Source organism: Xiphias gladius, chromosome 3 (genome assembly GCF_016859285.1).
Source record: "Xiphias gladius isolate SHS-SW01 ecotype Sanya breed wild chromosome 3, ASM1685928v1, whole genome shotgun sequence".
NCBI classification, from domain to species: domain Eukaryota; kingdom Metazoa; phylum Chordata; class Actinopteri; order Istiophoriformes; family Xiphiidae; genus Xiphias; species Xiphias gladius.
In genome coordinates this window covers 17763967-17786228 of record NC_053402.1, presented here as the reverse complement: position 1 = coordinate 17786228, position 22262 = coordinate 17763967, and the positions used below count along the sequence as shown (strand labels likewise).

Genomic DNA, 22262 nt, shown 5'->3' with positions numbered 1-22262 from the left:
GTGGAAGGTAACCTCAGATGCTGATCAGTTTTGGATTTTAAAGACCAATTTTAGACCTGCAGTGAACCTTTGGGGACATTTTTCATGTATATTTTGTGTTTAATGCATATTATTAATGGTGCCTCAGTAGGATTTATTGATCTATCATTTTTAATTATATTTCTTAACGCAGATTGATATAAAATCTGCTCCGCTAGGACCCTATTTGTCTGCTTCATTAAAGAGGGGTTCAGTATCTCACCTTTTCCTCATTTCCCATGCCAGCTCCCTGGTGCTACAGCCTCCAAGTTGAACCTCAGCCGTGCACATACCCTGAGCACTCATCATTAGAGGCAGGCTGTTGATCTTTGTTATCCATTCAGACTGCTCACGACCTGCCTGCACTCTCACTTTAATTGAGAATTTGCAAATGAGGCCGCATAGATTTGTGCTGCTCCATCCACAGTTGCTGACCCAGTATAAGAGTCGGCTGTCAGAGCTGAGCTCTCTGAGCAGAGACTGGCACCTTGGAGGTGAACTTTTTTAATTCAGTTGAGCAAATTATGTTTTTACTGATATGCGAGCCGGTTGTTAAGTCTGTGGAAATGTCAGAGTTGAGCTTGGCCAGGTGTTGTACTGCATAAAACCCACAGGGATTTATATTCAAATTTATATTTTGGTTTATTATTCTTTGCTGATTTCACTTCCATCTTTGTCAACAACAGTGGACTTCATATTTCACACTTGACTTCACTGGGTTTTGAATCATGAGCTGCAGTGTCGTTAATGGATTTGACTCCACGGTGTCACTGCAGTGAAGCTCTCATTTTGTAATTAATGCAGAAAACCACAATCAATTAACACTGACATTAAATGGAAACCCCAAATGCACACAAAATTGGTAATTAATGGCAGAAATACTATGCATTTACAGGATAAGGCTGGCGTTGTTCTATATTTTTCCTACTGGCAACAAATCCAATGAAAAGACCAGAACCAACAATGTGTTTGTCCAGCTCTCAGTATTTTTTCCTGATCTAGCCACCCTGTCTGTTGCTCTCGGCCCCAAGCCCACTCATTCCCACTGAAGACGTAAATCTTTAAAAAATGGGTCACAAATATATACGGTGTCATTTTTAAAACAGGCCCAGTAATTTCCTAGAACAGCTGGAAACTGTAGTTTTTAGCAAACTTTACTCAAACTGGAGTAAATTGTGCATTTGTTGAGAACTATTTTCAGTGTTGGATATATTTATGTTTGGCGCTTTAGTAAGTATTGAGGACACCAGAACGGTGTATCTAATGGCAGCCATGCTGCCCAGCAGCCAGCAAGAAAAAGATCAGAATCTCCACCCCAGCCAGCTATAAAAAATACCACACACACATTGATAATATATAGTAATAAATATATATTATCCACAACAATAGTTTTACTTTTGGAACCTCGAATATATTTTGCTGATATAAGTAGTAGTAAAAGAGTTTTTACTCAGCAACTTTTAACTGTATAGAATATATTTTACGCAGTTTTATGGTTACTATAGACTACAGTCTACAATTGCTACTTTTACCTAAGTGAAGGTTGGTGAGTTTTCTGCCTTTTAAGCCAACATGGACAAAAAGTTCTTGAAGGGCACAGAGTGATGGAAATTTGAACATCTATCCGGCTTTGGATGTATAGACAATACTTGTTGGTAGGATCAATTAATTGTGGGATATTAGATTTGGATTTGGTAGGGATTTGCTGACAGTAAGGAAAATAAAGAAAATCAACAGCTTTATCCTTAACTTTCACTATATGACCTATTACAGGAGTTATTTTCTTTGCCCGTTCATTTTCTATCTCGAAGAATTGTGTAAGAGATTCAGGTTAGAATCGCCCTATGCCTGTTTTAAAAAGGGCTACATCCTCAGTCAGCCATTGACCCACACAGTGAAGGAGTGTGGACTCCAAAACACAATTGTGAAGCACCGAAGTGAACCCAAGTTGGAAAATAATTTCACACCAGGCGACTATTCACTCTGTCAGCGCTTCTAACTGAAAGACTGCGGCTTCTTTCACAAGTTATTGAACAGAGAGATTCTGTCATAGCTGTTGTGATCATATCTCCACGCTGAAGCCTTTTCACCTGTAGTGTTTTGTTGCTTAATCAAATGTGTAATTAGAGTAAAACAAACTGTCTTGTGTGTAGTATTGAGGGAGGATTCTTGTCATGGACACCATCACTTATGATAGGAGCTGCAGGCTGATATTGTGCACTGACAACCGTGATGAATCAGATTTTTAAAAAAATCATCTTATTTTATTGGAATGCATACAGATGTCACATTGTCTTCCATGCTGCACACGACATTGATGTCTGCACTATTAATTACTATGTATGCACTGCCATATTATATTGAAGTCTGAGGTGAGGGGCTGCCGTCACCTTCACACTCCCAGTCAAACACATATTCTCTCAGACAGAGGAAGTTCACAATGTTCATGTTTTTATTAATGTTTTCCTTCTGATTTACTCTCCAGACAGGAAAACATGATTCAAGTGTGAATGAATTCTGAAAATGAATTAGGATAAAATGACAGTAAAAAAAAAAAAGAGAAAAAAAAAGGACCTGTTTCCTAGCAACATCAAATCAGTTTGTTATTCTGGTGGCGTGTGTGTGTGCGTGTGCGCGTGTGCGCGTGTGTGTGTGTGCGTGTGTGTGTGTGTGTGTGTGTGTGTGTGTGTGTGTGTGGTTGGCGTGTGTGTGTATGTGAGAGTCAGACAACGGTTGAAAGCTGCAAGGATTTGCATCATTTGGGTTTTATTTCTGCTCATAAATATGTCATCCCAAAGCTCAAAACAAAAGATCCCAGACTGTCTGGACAAATCCTCAAGCTGTTTGACTGAGAGAAGATGGGACAGATTTCTGGACGGAATCATGCCCTAGACGAATGAAGATGGATGCGGAGAGAATTGAGTGTCTCATAACATAAGTATTACAATCAAATTAAGCTTATTTGTACTATATATGCAAATGAAAAAGTGCAAACCTCCAAAAAACAAAGCCTCCAGTCACTTTTTCAGTGGAGCAGGCTTTTTTTGTCGTGTCATTCACAGACTTTAGACTCGGTTTTTGTGGTTTCAAGCTTTCAAACACTGACTGAGGTGTTTCAGATAAGAATAACCGATCAGTTTTTTTTTGGTTTTTTGTATTTAGCTAAATCAACAAACACACCAGAGAGATTGAAAAGAAAATGCTTGTCTTTATTGCAAAATAATTTTGATGCTTTTTAAACAATTAGTATATTTGATTGTGTGAAAATTAATCAGCAACTATTTTGATTATTGAAATATCACTCAAGTCTTTTTTAAGCTAAAATGCCCAAAAGTCACTGGTTTGAGCTTCTTAAATATGAATATTGCTGGTTTTCTGGTCTTCTATGACATTTAACTGAATTAAACCGAGCAAGTAATCAATTAGTCATGAATAATCCACAGATTAATGGTTAATGAAAATAACCATTAGTTGCAGACCTACCACCAAGCACTACTTGATAAATCAGAAAACTTCGGTGATGTGTAATTTTAACTCAAAAGAGGTAGTTTTTTTAAAAAAAATGTTGTATTCTATAGTGAGTCTGGCACGCAAATGATTTCAGCAGTTTTAGTGGAATATATCCATCTTTCAAGTTTTACTGGGTGTGACACCAGTTTGAAACCTGACCAGCGCTCCCAGCATGGCTGCCATTATTCTTCATCAATACCTCAGGGGTTTGCCATCCGCTCCCCCACCATGGCGTGAGTCAGCGGGTGCTGGGTTGGGCTGCCACACGCCTGCTGCGATGCAGTGACGCTAATAAAGGAGCCTGACAGGGCCCTGCTGGACGGCGCTTCTGCATAATGTTGCGGGGATGGCGGGGAGACGAGGGAGGAGACAGAAGCTGGGAGGGTGGGGACGGTGGGGGTGAGGAGTTATACGCAGACGGCATGGCTGAACCCGACGGTTCCGCAAGAGTTCACATCAAAGCTGCTGTCTGCCCCAGTCATCTCCCTACCGGCTGGGAGGAAGATGCCCGGTGAGAGATTTGGGAAGGGGGGGGTGAAGTTGGTGGGGGGGATTCCCAAGGTGTTGAGCCAGCTACTCCCTCCCTGAATGTGCCTGTATCACCATGACAACTGGGGCCAGCGGGAGTCCAGGGATTCGCTCATACCTGGAGGAAACAGAAGGCATCATTTGCATTTCGCACACATCTCTGCTTCTCATCATGCAAAGTGCAGACATGTTGGGTCACTGAGCTCTTTTGTCCAGACCAGCTTCGCTTTCGTTAGTGCATGAGATAAGACAGTGTTTGGTAGATAGTACAGAGCTGAACTGCAGGCGATGGAGTCCAGTAGTTCATCATAAAGAGGAAACAGATCATCTTTATTGACAAACGCTCCTCCAAAGTATCTGCAAACAGGGCGCAGTGTGATCCAACAGATGTCACTGAATCCCACGGTGTTTTTAATTACCATCCGGAAATATTCTGATGTTACGCTGATGAGTACAACATGCATTTCACCTCACTTTTTCTTGTAAATTAACATATTTCCCAAGTGTTTCCTTTCTCTTTGTAGAGGTGAATTGTCAATCAGCTCCCTCTTCTTGGCAGGATTTCCGAGGAGAGCGCGGAGTTCTTTGAGCGTATGAATGCCATCCTCCAGAAACAGGAGAACATGCTGCGGGCTGCCCAGGCTGAGGTAACCCCCAACCAGTTTCTACCTTTCCGTCTGTTACACATTTGAAGCACAAACATGCAGCGAGGAGGCCTCAGCGCTGTCATTCAGCCCGCCACCGTGGCCAGTGTGACGTCTGCAGACAGACGGGCCGGGTTGAGCTGGGTGCTCAGAAAACTGGAAGCTCAGCTGTGACAAGCTGCTGTCAATGGCCATGTTCGGCTGCTCCTGCTGCCAGGGCTAGCAAGGCAACGATGCTTTATTAACACGTTTGCTGAGAGAGCTTGATGAATTCGTTGCCAGATTGCGGCATGTCAGCAGAGTAAGAAGCAAAGTGTTGTTCATCAAAACATAAGGAACATCCACATCACGTCATATTTGGCAGTACATTTTGTTATCTTCTTAGAACTTCAACTTTGATCTGTTTTCCTATTTGTGGATGTCTAAATTTGGAATGAGTCTTGTGTTTTTCAGTTGGTGCATCAGATAAAGACTCTAAATAAAAACATATGATAAGCTTAGATATACTCTGCATCATAAAGGCTGAAAAACAGTGCTTTTCTTTTTGGTACGTGACTCCTTACAAAAAAGCAGTGTTTAGTTGTCACATTTTAGATGTCTGTGAGTTATTAGCAGTTCCTCTAAACCTAGTGGTTTCATTTAAATAATAATAAAAAATATCCAATATTAGTACTTTTTCTCATAATGAAGTATTTTTATATCGTTGAACTGCTACTGTAGTAAAAGATCTGAATACTTCTTCTTTTTCTTATGGTGGGCAGACTAAAGGAAATCATTGTGGGGGGGGGGTTTGCTCCTTCCAAGTGATGATTGAGGGTCAACTGTAATACTGTACCTTACCTTGACCTCAGCGTCTCCCCCCTCAGCTCTTGCTCAACACGCCCTTAAGAAACGCAGGTCTTGTTTTGGCTAAACTGGTTTTGTCCCCCTCACAGTGCCAAAGAGGGGCCTGCACAGTGCCGCCGCCCCAAGAGCATGTGGACCAGGCCTTTATCGGCGACAGAATTAGCAGGACGGAGGTGCGTCAGCTCAGCTTTTCTGCTTTCATCGTATTTCCGAAGGGATTCAATTTTAAAAGTCACAATAAGAGAACGCAGTCGTGGCTTTCTATCCCTGCCTTCGATGTGCAGCAGAGCAGAAAGCATGGAGTCAAAGGAACATGAGCTTTTATTTTTTGAAGGGTTGTTATTAAGTGGAGTGTGTTTTCATGTAGCTGGACCTGCTTTATGAGGAAGCTGTGTACACGGTGGTCAACAGGGTCGGAGTGCCTTCACCAGAACAAGTGAAAAGTGACGAAGAGCTGTTTGCCTACCTGCTGAAGGTATCGATCTATCTATCTATCTATCTATCTATGTTTTATTGATCATGCATACATCAGGAAAACTATTTCCTCAGCTTCATTAAATCTCCATGAGTAACACTGATGCAAGCCTCACAGAGAGGGTTATTTGTTGTGAGCAGGCTGTAAAAACCTGAGCTGCTGCGCTCGGCTCAACCTTGATTAAACATCAGAGCCCAGTCCCACTGTGTGCGGATATTCAGCTGTGATATTACATTCGTTCAGATGATGCAATGCGAAGAATTTTAGCCTCTTTTATGTGAGCTTCCTTTTTCAAGCTGCGCAGGTGTGTGTTCTCAGAAGGTCAGGTGCTGGCAGTGGCTCTGACTGAACTGAAGATTTGTTAAAGGAATTTCACTGATCTTTTAGTGGATTTTTTTTTAGGGAATTACATTTTTTATCTTTTTGGTTTAAATTGTATCAAGAAAGCAGAGTGTTTCTGTGATGTTAATCCAGCGTGTTGTTGAATAAAAAGTTTCCTTTTTTTATTTTTTTATTTTGGATTTCTGGCGCTCTCTCCAAGGTGTTTGATATGGGCGAAGAGGAACATGACATCATTCTCCAAAAAGTCCAAGAATCCAAGGTGAGACACTGTTAGACATGACAGTGATAAAGGGAAATATCATTTTGGTGGAAGGGATGCACTCGTTGATGAATTTATTTACTTTGGACACATACATTAAACGGTTTAAGTGAGTGATGGCATTTTGCGGAACAAATGAAGTGTTGTGCTGCTCAGTTAAAAAATAGTGTGGTGTATGCTCTGAATCTCTTGAGAACTACAACATGTTTTTAGAAAATGTGCATAAAATAGTTAATAAAAATGTAGAGTTTACTTAAGTTTTTTAAAAACATCAAGTACCCGTTAGTTTCTGTTAATCTTTGAATTTGAAATAAATTCAATAATAAATAAAAATTTAACTGTGACAGAAGTTAATACAGACTTTGATGGATCACAGACCTCAAGCAACCTTTCCCAAGCAACACAAAGCAAAGAGTCTTCGAACAGATTGTAATATGCTGCTATAGAGAAATGAACGGAAACCAAGTGGTGCCTGGAACAATAAAAAAATACATTCAAATTTCTGAAATACAACATAATATTTACATAATTCTGTAGTTAGCTGTGATCTAAAGAACACGGCATGTGACTTATGGTAAATGTGCTAAAACAGGCAAAACCACAGTTATGGTCCTTTCAGTTATTATCAGCTTGAGTTACTAAAGTGCAGATTTAGAAACATCACTAACCCCTTAGTTGTGCAGCCACAGGTGGTGTTTCAGCACATTTTCTGATATTTTTCTCAAGCCGATAGTTTGAACAGTGCAGTAGTATTAAGGTGAAAGCATGGACTGGAGGGCCACTGATGCCCTTGAAGAGTTTTCAGATGTAAGGCCTGTAGCACCCGAAAGCCCCATTTTTTTTATGATTTTATGTGTTTGACTTGACATTTGAAATATCTCTTCTAAGAACTGTTCGCCCTTCTGTTAGACTGCTGGAAATGTAGTGACCAGGGTGAAAATATTTGGCCATGAAAATATTCTCTACAGTTATGCTGCCGTTGGTGATACTCTGAGTTTTTCTGCCTTGCGAGTCCCAAAGCCAGTACATACTGTCAGATACACGATGAAGCATATAGGAATAGATTTTTACATTCTTATTCTACAATGCGTGCTGATATTTTCTTAAATTGAGTCACAAGAGAATCAAATTATGGAAATGCATTGTAATAAACTCAGTGCATGACCTTGATTTATTGCATTTATAGTTTCTTACTGAACGGACTGTAAATTCCTTTTTCCACAGCGAGCCAATTTTTCCTTGAGAGTTTCTGTTATGAAAGCAAAGAATCTGATGGCCAAGGATGCAAATGGTGAGATATATCTTATATCTCTCAAGCATTAAATAACCATTTTCTAATGGAAAACAAATTTTTTTTTGAGAAATATGCCTTATCCAACAAAATTATGGAATTGAAAAATTTTGAAGGGCCTCCTGTCATTTAACACTGTATAGTTTTCAGCACCTCATGGCAATAGAATTGTTCAAAACAAGTGAGGCCTGTGCAGTGATAATACAATGCATGATGGGTAAAACTACAAAGTGCTCATGGCTTTTTGTGGTGTCATGATGAAAAACTATTGGAAAAAACTATAGTATAATTTCACAAAACTGGCTTTTAGAGTCAGATGTTAGAGTTGCCTTAACCCTCTGCCATGAAAGTTAATTCATTTAATAAAACCATTGTGCATCACCCCTCATAAGCTGAATAAATTACAGTGAAGTGTTTTATTTCAGACACATGTTCAATATGTACGAGAGAAATTTAATTGCTTTTGCAGCAAGATTAAGTGAAACAATAGTGAAGCACGTTTTTGAAACATTTTAAAATAGAAACTGAGGATGTTTTAAGTCTGCATGTGCTCTCCATATTATATCTCTCTATTATATATATATATATATATACTCTATATATGTGGCCTACCACACATTAACCACATCAATGACACAACAATAACCGATGCCTTAATAAAGAGCTGATAAATTTTAGTAATATAATATTGGACATATTGGACGTATTGTTTCTACCACTCATGTCCACTTTCCATGCGAGTTGAAATGAATTTCAAACAAGCCCACTGACGACCAGCCGCACTGATTACGCCGACGAGCCCTTTACCAAAACACGACACTGATTGTGAGTGTAATGGCTTCCCTCTTCTTGCTGCTGTTATGGCATAATCAGGGTGACATAAACAGTTTCACGTGTGCGCTAACCTCTTCTCTGTGTCACCCTGCGGCCTGCCAGGGTACAGCGACCCCTACTGCATGCTGGGAATCCTGGTGGGCCAGAGCCCCCGGGAAATGGAGGAGAAGAAAGAGAGAAAATTCAGCTTCAGGAAGAGGAGGGAGAAGCTGGAGAAACGCTCCAGCACCAAGGAGGTGTTACCTGCCAGGTGTATCCAGGTGACCGAGGTCAAACCGGAGACTCTCAACCCAGTGTGGGACGAGCACTTTGTGTTGTGAGTGCAGCACTTTTAACCTTATGCAAAGAACTGGACAAGGTGATACGTGCGACGCGAAGGATTCACAGTTTCATTTGTTTTAAACTAACACCTGGCGCTGTTAGTTATGTGACCAGTGCAGCACATTATTGTCTCTGTGGTAGGAGCACTAGTAGCCCCTAGCCCTTTTAGTAGAATCAAACGATTTAGGTGTTTATTGTTAGTTTTTACTCATGGGGATGGTTTAATTAATGATTTTCCTGTTTTTTGGTTGTTTTTTTTTCCACAGTGAAATAGATGATGTCCACAATGACCTTTTACATCTGGACATATGGTAAGATTAAAGGTCAACATGCCAGGGGGACAAAAAAAAGTTTGGGTTTTTTTCTAATGTTTTGGATTAGATTGGGTTATTGGTAAATATATTAGGTAATTTGCTTTATTTTTTATACTTTTACCTGCATTAAGAGGAAAAGCGGAAAGGTCTTTTAAGTTGAATGACAAAAAAATATTGGTTCTGATCGTGGTTGTAGTTGACAATTTTATCCAACATGCCCTTTAGTGTGAATATTAACACTATACGTTAGGTCACCTTTTGACCTTGATGTCTCAGCTCTAAGCTGTAAAATTTTCCCTTTTGGATTTGTGACAGATTTGAAAACTCTGAGCCATGTTGCATCAGGTTGGAGAGCCATTACTGAGAAACTTTTTCCCGCCTCTGATAAAAGCTCCGTTGAGAGCTAACTCTTGACTCCGGTAGAAGTTGAGCAGGCTAATGCTCTCTTGAGTTACAATGGGTCTTGATTGTCAGTCTTCACTTCTCAGTTCTGTTTCTTGTGCAAAGATAATGAAACATGTTCTCCCAGGAAATGAGAGGCAGTAATAACCTCTGACTTATCCTCTCTCCTTCAGGGATCATGACGATGATGTGTCTGTTGCTGAAGCCTGCAAAAAGCTCAATGAAGTCAGTGGACTTCGAGGAATGGGCAGGTAGAAGAAACTACATCAAGTAATCCAGAACTACTATTAATGTAATGAGGTGTAATGATGAAACTGTCTTAGATATATACATACAAGTTGGTAAATTAATTCGTTCATCCAGTTGGCATTGTGGCTGTGAAAAAAATGAATCACCAGTGCCAATAAAGCTGTGCACACAGGGAACACAGAGAGTTCAGTCGGGTCATGGAGAGACCAATAAATATCTGACATGTTTAGTGAAAACCTGAGAACGCCAATGGTAGCCAAGGGACAAATGGATCCCAATCCTGTGGTGGAAATTGTGCAGTTTCAATTTTAACAAAAAAAACAGCCAAAAAGTAGCCATCTTTCATCAGGAAGTGAATCTCGTTCTCCTTTTGCTCTAATTCCAAGTCACAGATAAATGCATTAGCTAAATGCCTGAAAATGAAAGCTGTTAGATTATAGCTCTCACAGTATGATTAAACACGAATTCAACCTGTGACAGGCAAGAAAGACTCTATCGATTTTTCCTCGCGCGTGGCTCTCTCCTTTCAGGTATTTCAAGCAGATAGCGAAGTCAGTGCGTGCCAACGGATCTGCATCCTCAGGCTCCGAGGAGAACGCCGATGACTTCCTCGGATGCATCAACATCCCTCTGAATGTGAGTGTTCAGAGGGGAAAAGTTCAAAACAAACTCTCTACTGTGACAAATCAAACACAACCACAAGTAGATTGAAGGATACAGCATGAAGGATTTTCATAGAAGTATGTCAGTGCCAATAATTAGGCTGGTTTTCCCTCCCGCAGGAGATTCCTGTTGTCGGCTATGACACCTGGTTTAAGCTGGAGCCTCGATCAAGCGCCTCTAAAGTTCAGGGAGAATGTCACCTGATGCTGAAGCTCTTCACCAGCCAGGTATGTACGTACGTACAGTGATTCACTATGTCTTCTTTAGTGTAGATTATGAAGAATTGCAACTTCTTATGTTGATCTTTCCACCAGAGAGACACAGCTTTGTCCAAGAAGGAAACAAATGTCTCCATTCACAAGAAACTGCTGAGTCAGATTCTGGAGTACGAGCACGCTCATATTAAGGTGAATCTCCTCACGATTATTTAGTCAAAACAATCTTTATAATAAATCTGTTTGTGATTTTTGGCATTGACGTGCTCTAATGCACCAGCTTTTATTTAAATGACTTTTGAATCCTTTATTGTCTGCTTTTAAGCATTTAATATCTTTAATGTGTTATTTTCGTGTTGCTGTGTTTACCTCCCTCGTAAAAGTGCAGATCTTTGAGGATGGCTTTAGCTGATTAGGTGCTTGATTGGCCTGTCAGTCGGGACACACTATAAACAGCGTGGCCTCTAGGGGCTACTGAATGGGATTTAAAATTATTAGGCTCTGTTCTCACTGCAGGGAGATAAATTTTGTGTGTGGGAAGTGGAGTTGAGTTTTTCCAGTGCAAAAACTAAATAGTAAATTGTGGGATCGGAGAGTGGACGTCAGAGCACATACTTTCTTGTATGTGCACGTTTGTCGCACCAGACAGGAGTTGCCGCTGAGGTGGTCGTAGCTACACCCTGGATATGACTTAAGTGTTTTGAAAGGACAGCAAGAACATTTCAGTATTTCAGCTGCCATCCAGAGACCCCAGTTCATGTGGGTAAAATCGTGTTCTGATCTGATTCCAGTCTGGATTTGAAAAAAAAGAAAGAAAAAAAAGATTTTCGCTGATAATTTTAACACACTGTAAATTTAGTTAAGTTTACTTAGTTTATTAATAGTTCATTAGTTTATAGCAATGTTTATATTTTGCAGTATTCGCTGATTGTCTGCCATTTGGTAAAACAAACTAAAGTTTCTGTTTGTACTAAAGAGTAGAAAACAGATTCTTCTTACACAAAGTATGATTGAAATGAGACGGTAATCTTCCACATATAATTCTAGAGAGAGCCTTACAACTGGAATGGGCAGGTTTGTCCCCCGGCGTGGACTGTGCTAACTCACCACGCTGTGCAAACCGATCTCTCGCCTCTCCAACAGGCCATCATGTGAGTATTAATGGAGGAATAAAATTGATCAAATCAAAAATGAAAGCTTTGGCATCAGGGGAAAAGGTACATGTTTTGATTTGTAACACAGTCGCTGGCAGTGCTACAGCAGCCACCATCGGACCCAGAGGGTGTGCTACTCCCTGCTGCTGCGCCTCCTGAGGACCATCGATGCAGAGTGGGAGCCTCCCGCCGTGAGGGGAGACCTGGTAGGTTCTCTGCCACTGGCCTCCCAGTATGAAAAAAAGGCTTTCATCATCTGGAAACAGTCACCCTCATTAGCTCAGCTCTTCACTGACATTCATCAAGATTTTTGGTTCAGCCAAAAATGTCTCACAGCCAGTGTACTTGAAGCTATAACTGAGGGCCCTTCCTGTGTCCAGGAGAGGCAGCTGTCAGACAGCTTCAGGCTGTACACAGAGCACTGCCTGTGCCTGATGAAGAACATGCGTCAGGTTTTCCCCTGCACCAGCGCCGCTGCCATTACACGCTACGAGCTCATGCTGAGGTAAAGTCGCACTGCCATCACATCACGTCACGCACTCGCCCGTGCTGCCATACCAGGAACACGCTCAATCAACCGTTCACCCCAACAGACACAGAGAGACCACAGCCAGACAGCCCCACTCTGTGGAGGAAGCAGTGTCTGGCTCCTTACTCAAACAGCAATATCTTAATCATTTCTCATTACTCATATCAAAAGACATATTAAACATTTGTTTCTGGCCACACATTTTGTTTTATAAAAGCTAAAACACACAGGTTATCGGCGCCAACATATTGTGGCCATAAGCAACGACGTACATATTTTTCCTTGTGTAGCATGTATTATTCTGTATCTCATATTATGCTTCCATTCCATCAGTAAAATCAGTGACCAAATCCTGTCATAGACGCTGAAGATTACAGCTGTTTCAGTGCATCAAATTGAAGATGATAAATTTAGATATAGAGCTGCAGTCAAGACCGAAAGCATTTGGACAGTTACACATATTTTGTTCTCTGAGCTGAGCAGCACATTCAATTTGAAATAAAATAATGGATACTACATTAAAGTGCAAAGTCGCTGCTTTAATTTGAGTAGGTTTGCAGCAATATAGAAAGAACTGTGTGGGAGATATAGCCCTTTAAACACATAGTGCCCAAAGTTTAGGGGTTCAAATGTAATTGGGTAGATCAAACAAAATCATCATATTGAATATTTTGTGGAAAATCCTTTGCAGTCCGTAACTGCCTGAAGTCTTTGACCCACAGACATCAGCAAACGCTTTATGTCTCCTCTGGTAACGCTCTTCCAGGCCTTCACTGCAACCACCTCCAGCTCTTGCTTGTTGTAGGGTCTCTCTGCCTTTAGTCTGGTCTTCACCAAGCAGAATGCAGCTCAAACAGATTGAGATCAGGTGACTGACCCGTCCAGTTAAGGTTATTCCAACTCTTCACCCCAGAAGCTCTTTGGTTGCTTTGGCTGTATGTTTAGGCTCACTGTCTGGCTGAATGATGAAATGTCGTCGAATGAGTTTCGATGCATTTTAATGAATCTGAGCACACAGAACGCTCCTGTATACCTCTACATGCATCCTGCTGCTTCCATTAGCAGTAAAATCATCAATAAAGGCCAGTGGTTCCATAGGAAGCTAAGACCTGGCACTTTAATGTAGTACGCATTATTTTATTTCAAATTGAATGTGCTGAAGCACAGAGCCAGAAGAAGAAAAATTATGTAACTCTCCAAATACTTCCGGTCTGACTGTAATTTGCTTTCGTACATGTTGAACTTTTAGCCCGAGGAAATCACCAAAATCATAAGCATTCATCCCCGGGGGAACATGAATATCCACAGTGAATTTCATAGAAATCCGTGCATTAATTTTTAGATATATATATATATATATAAATCTATATATATATTTACTGTATATATACACAATTCAGCCACAACATTATAACCGGGAACTGGTTTTAATGTTGTTCCTTTTCTGTGTCAATTCCAGCCAGTAAAATCTGCTAATTACTGAAGTTCATGTTGATGTGTCAGACTAATTTGGAGGAGAATGTTTTTTTTAAAGAAATTTTCTCCGTAAAAAATCCAGCTCTGCCCAGTGTTCAACACACACACACACACACACACACACACACAAACACGCATACACACACACACACACACACACACACACACACACACACACACACACACGTACACACACACACAAACAAACACACAAACATACACAGAGTGACTCACCTAACAGTTAAAGTTGCTTCACTCCTCTCCTGCTGAGATAATGCAGGATCATGCATACAATTAAAGCTTTTGTGTGCTTATTCAATTCTACAAACAATGTTAGCTGATGATGTGAACCCAGCATTTACATGACCTGAAAGCAGTTTTGTATTGTAACTAGCTTTTTTCCTGTCTCTGTATGCCAGGGGGATTGGCTACATGCAAAACATGCGGGCGTTTAAGACTGTATGTCCTCTTCGAAACGAACTGCATTTGGACATCACTACTGCTGTGAAGGTAACAATGTCGGTGCAATGATAAAAACAAAAGCTTTTGTTTTACAGTAAGTTCACTTAAAGCCACCCTGTTGAGTTTTGAACTACAGGAGATGTTTCACTGTAGATGAATGTCCTGGTAAGCAGATCCCCATATAGCTTGTATTGCACGAATGCAGCGTACGCAAACATGTACACACATGTACATCATGAAACCCTGGAGTGACGTGACATATATGTGATATATCTGTTCTAGTCACAGAATGCAGTAATGTACTCTATAACTGTTGGTATTGTGTTTGTGTTAAAGCAGCAAAGTACCAAGAAAAGAGGAAAAGAAGACCAGTTGTGAATAAAGCTTTTTCCATATTAGTAAAATGTATTCAACACATTTGTAGGCTTTGAGGATACATGCATACATAATTAACCCTGTTATTCTCCTTAATTTGTGTAATTATTTGTAACAGAAAGGAACAGCAGAGTGGTATGAGTGCTTAATTGCACGATATAAGCCAGAGGACGGGGTAAGTTTATACTGATTAAGATTAAGTTCTAATGATAGAAATCACGACATCTTATAATGGATCTTGTAATTGCTGTGCCTAAGGAATTGATATCCAGGATTTTCATTGTGTATTGACAATATAGACTCTGGAAGAGCAGCTGAAGAAGCTGGTTCAGGTGGTGGATGCTGTGTGTGCAGACATACAGAGAGCCCAGAACATCTACAACAAACTCTTCTACAGGTGAGTATCAATACTGTACATCTTAGAAGAAATATTAAGAAAAATAAATGTAGAGCTTTTCTTCTACCTGCCACAGAAATACAGATTTGCACTGTTGGACTGATGCCATTACATCTTTATTTTTGTTCTCACAGTGCTGTTAAAGTAGATTTCTTCAGCATATCATACAGGCAGTTGGAGAAACAGGTATGTCATTGAAAATGTGAAAAGTCGCAAATGTATTACAAAGGCTTTCGAGCCGTATCATATTGTTTCCGCTAAGTTTGACAGTCTGTACTTGAACACAGTCAAATTCTTTCATCCTTCAGGTAGCTGATGATGTAAATGTAGCCATGGAGCGGGTGTGTGGGACTCTGGAGCAGGAGAGCTCCAGACTGACTCAAACAATGGGAGAGACCATCTTTGAGCTCTTCATGTCCTTGAAATTCCTCAAAGGCTTTCGGGAGTTTCTTCCACTCAAGTTGGTTATCAGTTCAACCCCAATGACTATTCACATAGCAGCGTAAAAAGGCTCTGACTGATGGTTATTTGTTTGAAAAACAGCAAGAAGATGAGAATTCAACCTTTTCTTCAGCTTTGAATTTATCTTAAAAGATATGTGTTCTTCTCTAACAGGGATGCTAAAATGTTGGCCTTGATGGGCTTTCATAACTGGTTCAAGTCTTCAATTCATAAGTGGCTGCAGATTGTTCATGAAAGATCCTGTGACAGGATCCGTAAAGCAGTGGAAACAGACAAGGTGAGAGGCGTCTGCCCTTGAAATGATGCAATTGGAAGTGAAAATAATGTAGGTCAGATATTTTGTAGGCAGGTTATAATTAGTTTTTTGGTATCCAGATATACTTTTTTTAATATAAATGTATCTTATGTACACCTTATAAATGCTAAATAGGGTGCTGAAATCAAGTATCATGAAACTTTAAAAAAGTAAATTACAACATGTTTCCTGTTTGCTTCATCCACCATGCATGTTGCATGTGTTTTGGGAGCAGCTCGAGCCCGTGCAGCAGGCCAGACACAGCTCCTCTGCAGTGGAAGTGACAACGTGCTTCAGCCAGGTGCGCGAGATCTGGCTCCAGCTGGCTTGGCCAGACTCTGCCGGGGCCTTCATCTTTGTCACCCGTCTGACAGACGTGAGTGCCACTTGCAGTGTTGCCACCCTCGTGCACTCACATCCCCGCATACACGCAAACACGACGTCGAGGCGACACACACACACATAATATGGGTTAATGAAAGATTTTACTGGTAATAGATCCAAAATCAAAAAGGAAACCAGGAATCCCCCTGTTATAACAGGACTGTGATTTTTTTTTCTGTCAAAGAATTTCTGCAGTGAAGCTGTGTGCTACTCAGAGATGATAACACGCAAGATTGAGAGGAACCAGCTGGGCCGAGACCACAAGAGCTTCACAGTGCAGGTAACGCCTGTAGCAAGACAGAACTGGGGGAGGGCTTACAATGACGTGGGAGGTAAATGTCAGCAAGTGCTCTCCCTGGCAACACAAAGGGCTCAGCAGGCGAACAGAGATGTTTACACTCAAAAAAAAAAAAAAGGCAGTTGCCTCTTGTGGACAATCATTTACACTCACACCCAATCCCTCCACTTCTCTGTAGCCCTGCTTCTTTTCCTTCTTTGTTTCTCCACCTCCACCCTCTGTTTTTCTCCTCTTCGGCTCCTCCTCGCCTTCTGCTAGCTCTGCATCGCCCTGAACAACACAGAGCACGTGCGCGTTTTCCTGGGTCACCTACCCCGTGACCTGGACTGGCAAGGTGTGGAGCGGGCCATGGAGGAGTCCTGTGGGGCGGAGGGGAAGGAGCAGGTTTACAAGGCTCTCAATGGGCAGCTGTTCAACATGGACCTGGACCTGCAGAGAGAAGCCAAACGGCTCATCACACTGCTCACTGACAAGGTGAACACCTGCGGTAGAGACACACCCGAGCACATGAAACCTGCAGGGACTGTTGTAAAATATAAGCAATTTGTCACTGTCATATAAAAACATTATAACCCCACTGTTCTTCATTTTTTTGCCTCAAAGAAAAAGGATTCACCTTGACGGTGTGAGATTTCTATAAGCAGGACTGTATGAAATGTGTATAAAAACATTGTACAAATTAGAAGAAAAAAATGCATGGCCATCACTAAATGCAAGACTGTTTTGGAAGATATGAGTTTTTTTCACCCCCTGAGAGCTATATATTTGATCTTCCCGTCAATGTGGAAAAAGAAATATTTCACACTGCATTAAGAACCAATCCTACAGTATCAGTCCTTTTTTGTGATCCATCGCTGCATATTATGATACTTTCTGTATCTGTTTTCTGTATTACACAAATTTGTCTGGAGCTTACACCTTAGCAAAATTCATTTGAACTCAGGTTCACAATTTCTGACATTTAATCCCAGCAAACACTCCCCGTCTTAGGTCAGTCAGGATCACTACTTTATTTTAAGAATGTGAAATGTCAGAATAATAGTAGAGAGAATGATTTGTTTCAGCTTTTTATTACATTGATCACATTTCCAGTGGGTCAGAAGTTTACTTTACATTGTTTGTACAGACGAATGTGGTACCTTCAGGCATTTGGAAACTGCTCCCAAGGATCAACCAGACTTGTGGAGGTCCGCGTTTTTTTTCTGAGGTCTTGACTGATTTCCTTTGATTTTCCCCATGATGTCAAGCAAAGAGGCAGTAGTTTTAAGGTGGGCCTTAAAATACGTCCACAGCACAGGCACACCTGCAATTGACTCAAAATTTTGAGGAATTTTCCAAGCTGTTTAAAGGCACGGTCAATTTAGGGCATGTAAACTTCTGACCCACCGGAATTGTGATGTAGCGAAACACTTGTTGGACAAATTACTTGTGTTATCCACAATGCAGGTGTCCTAACCTGCCAAAACTATAGTTTGCTAATGTGAAATCTTAAAAATGAGCTTTAATGACTTCAACCTACCCAGTTCAACTGTACATATGCACTTGCATCCACATGTGTGAGAGATTATTTCCGTGCAGATGCTGCCTGAGCTGCGGAGGTACATCCAGCACATCAGCCTTTCTCCAGACTCCATCAACAACGACGACGTAAGGCATACTAGTGGTTTTCTACAGCATTTATTCATTTAACAGCGCCGTTTGCAGCTCCAGTTCTTGCAGTACATGTAATGTCTTTTAATGTGACATTCTTCCAGGCTGTGTCCCCTCTCATGAAGTACTTACAAGACACTATGGTCATCCTCACTGCAAACCTCGTAAAGGAGAACCTGACCAGGTAATAACTCTTTTCTCATCTCTCCTCACTATAAATATGACCATTTATTGTTGTTCAACAGGGACAATACGGATTAATTAACATAACTGTTTGTGGTTATAATTGTGACACGTTCTGACTAACTGCTCATTTCCACCTGGTTTTCCCGAGCAGCTTATGATGATAGTTTAAGGAAACATTTAGTACCAAATCATTAAATCATAAACCAAACAAAAGAGCACATAGAGCAGTTGCACACACATTACATATTGCAATCAAACCATTAAATCCACAATGTGTAGAATTTGAACATTTCTGACCGGCTGTCCCTGATGGTAGAAAAAAAAACAACAACTTTTTTTTAACTTTAAGATTTAAATGATTTGATCAGCAAGTTTGAAGTGCGGTGTTTTGTATGCACATAAAAAACTGCATTATCAGCATAGATTTGACTGATAAAACCTGGAAGAACGGCAGCAGACCCAAAATTGACTTTTGTTTGACACCAGCTCCAAAAGAGACATATCCTCCAGCCAAGTTACATAATCCTACTCATTGTCTCCCGTTCTCTAAATAAGATATCATCCATTTGAAAGTATCAGGTCAAAAATGTGACAGCTCAGCAAATAAGATGATGTAATTGTGTGTGAAGATAAACTTTGTTGATACCCCTGAGACGTGTTGTGTGAGAAGTTGTCATTACTCAGCTACTATCTGTGAAAACATACACGACGCTGAGTGAGGGTACAGTGGTGTAATTGGACGGGCTGGTAAACACAATCTTGTGGGCGTCTCATTGTGTCTGCTGTCTCGTAGAGTTCTCCAAAGCATGTGGGAGCTGCTCCTGCGGATGATCCTGGACACGATCACAGAAAACAGAGGAGTTCAGGTGGAGTTTTACAACCGCTTCCGGTACACAGTGGAGGTCAGTGCTCAGTGAATTTCATCTCACAGTGCTCTTTCGTATCCGCTTCCAGCTTAGCTCTGACAGTGTGCCAACAGAGAGGACTAGTCTGCTTAAAAAGACATGTGTCAATTCTGTAAAGCTTATCATCACTACTGTAATCATCATCCTTTAATTAACTCTGTATGCTTGCTGTCATGTAATCATTAGCATATATCAGATATTTATAAAGCCACAAGGTAGCAGTTCAGTGCCAAAGTGAGTTCCCCCATGAATGACAATGGGGGGAGCTGCTGTATATTCTAATGCCAATTTAACCAGCTGGCAGAGGACATGACAGATTTGCATGAGAAGTCATGGGCTGAGTTTGGAGTTTGGCAGACACACATCGTGTTTGCCTCCTACCGCAGGTTTCATGCTGTTTGTGTGAACAACAAATCTCTCTACTATGCTATCAAAATATTGACACCAATTGTTTTATTTGAATTCTTTAGACTGTGTTGCAGTTCTTCCATGCTAAGGGAGAGGGTCTTTGCCTTGAAGACATGAAGAGTGGAGACTACAAGGTAGAACTTAGTGCAATCTATCAACCAAAAATCTTTACGTGTGGGTGCGAGGTCAGATTCATGTCCTTCTACCCACCGTGTCTTTTATCTCTTTCCCTTTTAACCGTCCTCACGCTGCTTTAGGTCCTGGATGAGGAGCTCAGGCTGAATAAATGTTCCTCCTTTGAGCTGATTGAACAGTACTATCTGGAGAAGATTTCCCACCAGGTGCGTTTTAACTTGCCAGGCAGACAAGACAAAGACGTATTGATTGGACAGCACAGGGCTGCCTTCCGTTGTTTTACCTCTGATTGAAAATCTGCCTATTCCTGGACAGTTGAAAAACAGGATGCTGTCAAGTGCTGCAACATTTAGATAGATACAGTATATGCATACAGTATGTGTTTGTCATAGGAGTGATTAAAATAATTCCTTCATGATTTGAGGGTGTTTCTGTTGGGAAAGAAAGTGTTATAACATGAACTTAATGTTGCAGAAAACACTCAAACATACCCGTTACGGTCGGATCAGTGTGAAGTGCTACTACGATGCTCCAGAGCAGAGACTGACAGTGGAGATCCTGCATGCTGCAGATATCATTGCACTGGATGCCAATGGTAAAACTGTGAAAAAGTATGAATGAAATACAGCTTCGAATACAGGTTTTGAAGTTGAGTTTTCTCTCACTTTACTGGTCTTCCTCAGGTCTGAGTGACCCATTTGTCATAGTAGAGCTCTGTCCTCACCACCTCTTCCCTATGGCCAAGAGTCAACGTACGCAAGTGAAGCTTAAGACACTGCACCCAGTATTTGACGAACTCTTTTACTTGTGAGTGCGATTTCCCTCTCTCCCTCTTCCTGTTAATAGTATGTGCGTAATCTAAGCCTGATTCGTTGGGTTCCTGTGTCTTCCAGCCACGTCAGTCCCGAACAGTACAGACACAGGTTTGCATGTTTGACCTTCACTGTGATGGACTACGACTGGCTTTCCACCAACGACTTCGCCGGTGAAGCCGTGGCCCCTCTCAGCGACTTCTGCTGGCCAGGGAGACCGAACGCCTCAGCAGCCGGCAAGAGTGTCCAACCGGTCATTCTGCACCTGTCTCGCAGTAAACCCAGTGGTACATATAGCTCCAGGCTGTCTCAGTTTTTTTTTTCTTTTTCCACAAACATTATATTGACTTCTTTCGAGACCAGAAGGTGTGGGTCTGAGTTTCGAATTACTTCTCTAATACAACATGAAAAGCCATTCAGTCTAGAGATATTTGTGTCAGGTGTAAGGACTGCTCTCATCTGTTTGCTCTTTCTTCCAGAGAAGCCAATCATGAGGATGCTGGACGCTCGCATCGGAGACAGGGAGGCTCAGGAGTTTGTCCGCAGGCTGAAGGAGATTGAGAAGTCAATGGAGGAGGAGTAAAAGCTGTCAGCGCTGCGTGTATTGGTGTTTTCTGACCACGTCTTGCAACATGTGCTTTTGTACTGGTATAATGTTTACAATATTTGATTTTTTTTTTTTCCAATGTTATTGATTGTTCAGTAATTATACCAAAATGAAAAGAAAAAAAAGGAAAACAGTGAAGCTTCTCGCTGTTTTCTAAGTGGGAAATGAACATCCTGTCACTGTGCAACCCTATGCTGTCTCAGTTAAAATATATTTTAGAATTTAATGGATAGTTGATCCTAAATGTTACTAGTCTATATTTTTTGTAATGAGGTAATGTTATCTTTGTTGTATGATCTTTGATATGATAGATTTAACATTTCAGAACTATTTTGTGGAAGTAGCGTACATATCCAATAGTGTTCAGTCAAAGTCTAAATCTATACCTCAGATATGCTCATTAGTTACAGGGAAGTTTAAAAGGTAGTGAGACTTTTCATGTTCTTCACAGACATGGTGGAGAAAAAAAATGCATGAAAGCCTATTTATGATGTAAAAGCATGAAATCACGTGGATTTTCCAAATGATATAGCCGCTTACCAACAAACAGCTACAGGAAACTATGTCAAGGAAATCACGAAGAACAAACACATAGCTATGGGGAATTGCACTTCCTGAGATTTGGTGTTTTAATGCCAGTAAGACAGATCAGCATCAGGGAGGCCTAACACTCCCCTGCGGCACACTCCACAGCTCGGCTTCATTCAGCTTTTCAGATTGCCCTTCACAAAGCTCATGATGGGTCATTGAAGAGGCCAAAAACAGTCCTGCCTTAGTGCTGGGAAGACCAATTCTTTTAACTCAGTTCTTTCTGTG

General features: G+C 41.0%; 1 protein-coding gene across 1 annotated transcript in view; it reads left to right on the top strand.

The window, feature by feature from the left end:
* baiap3 (BAI1 associated protein 3) overlaps positions 1-21422 on the top strand; it is a 37247-nt gene extending 15825 nt beyond the window's left edge. The window contains exons 3-34 of the mRNA XM_040123333.1: positions 4616-4703; positions 5636-5719; positions 5914-6021; positions 6563-6622; positions 7847-7913; positions 8850-9063; positions 9335-9379; positions 9958-10035; positions 10564-10669; positions 10816-10923; positions 11011-11103; positions 11959-12062; positions 12154-12271; positions 12446-12570; positions 14490-14580; positions 15026-15082; positions 15207-15304; positions 15439-15490; positions 15613-15764; positions 15920-16043; positions 16297-16437; positions 16630-16725; positions 17002-17217; positions 18322-18390; positions 18498-18577; positions 19373-19481; positions 19955-20026; positions 20150-20233; positions 20502-20622; positions 20711-20834; positions 20921-21126; positions 21319-21422. Coding sequence (XP_039979267.1) covers positions 4616-4703; positions 5636-5719; positions 5914-6021; positions 6563-6622; positions 7847-7913; positions 8850-9063; positions 9335-9379; positions 9958-10035; positions 10564-10669; positions 10816-10923; positions 11011-11103; positions 11959-12062; positions 12154-12271; positions 12446-12570; positions 14490-14580; positions 15026-15082; positions 15207-15304; positions 15439-15490; positions 15613-15764; positions 15920-16043; positions 16297-16437; positions 16630-16725; positions 17002-17217; positions 18322-18390; positions 18498-18577; positions 19373-19481; positions 19955-20026; positions 20150-20233; positions 20502-20622; positions 20711-20834; positions 20921-21126; positions 21319-21422 — 3394 coding nt within the window. The remainder of the gene's footprint in view (positions 1-4615; positions 4704-5635; positions 5720-5913; positions 6022-6562; positions 6623-7846; positions 7914-8849; positions 9064-9334; positions 9380-9957; positions 10036-10563; positions 10670-10815; positions 10924-11010; positions 11104-11958; positions 12063-12153; positions 12272-12445; positions 12571-14489; positions 14581-15025; positions 15083-15206; positions 15305-15438; positions 15491-15612; positions 15765-15919; positions 16044-16296; positions 16438-16629; positions 16726-17001; positions 17218-18321; positions 18391-18497; positions 18578-19372; positions 19482-19954; positions 20027-20149; positions 20234-20501; positions 20623-20710; positions 20835-20920; positions 21127-21318) is intronic.
* Positions 21423-22262: the final 840 nt, after the last annotated feature.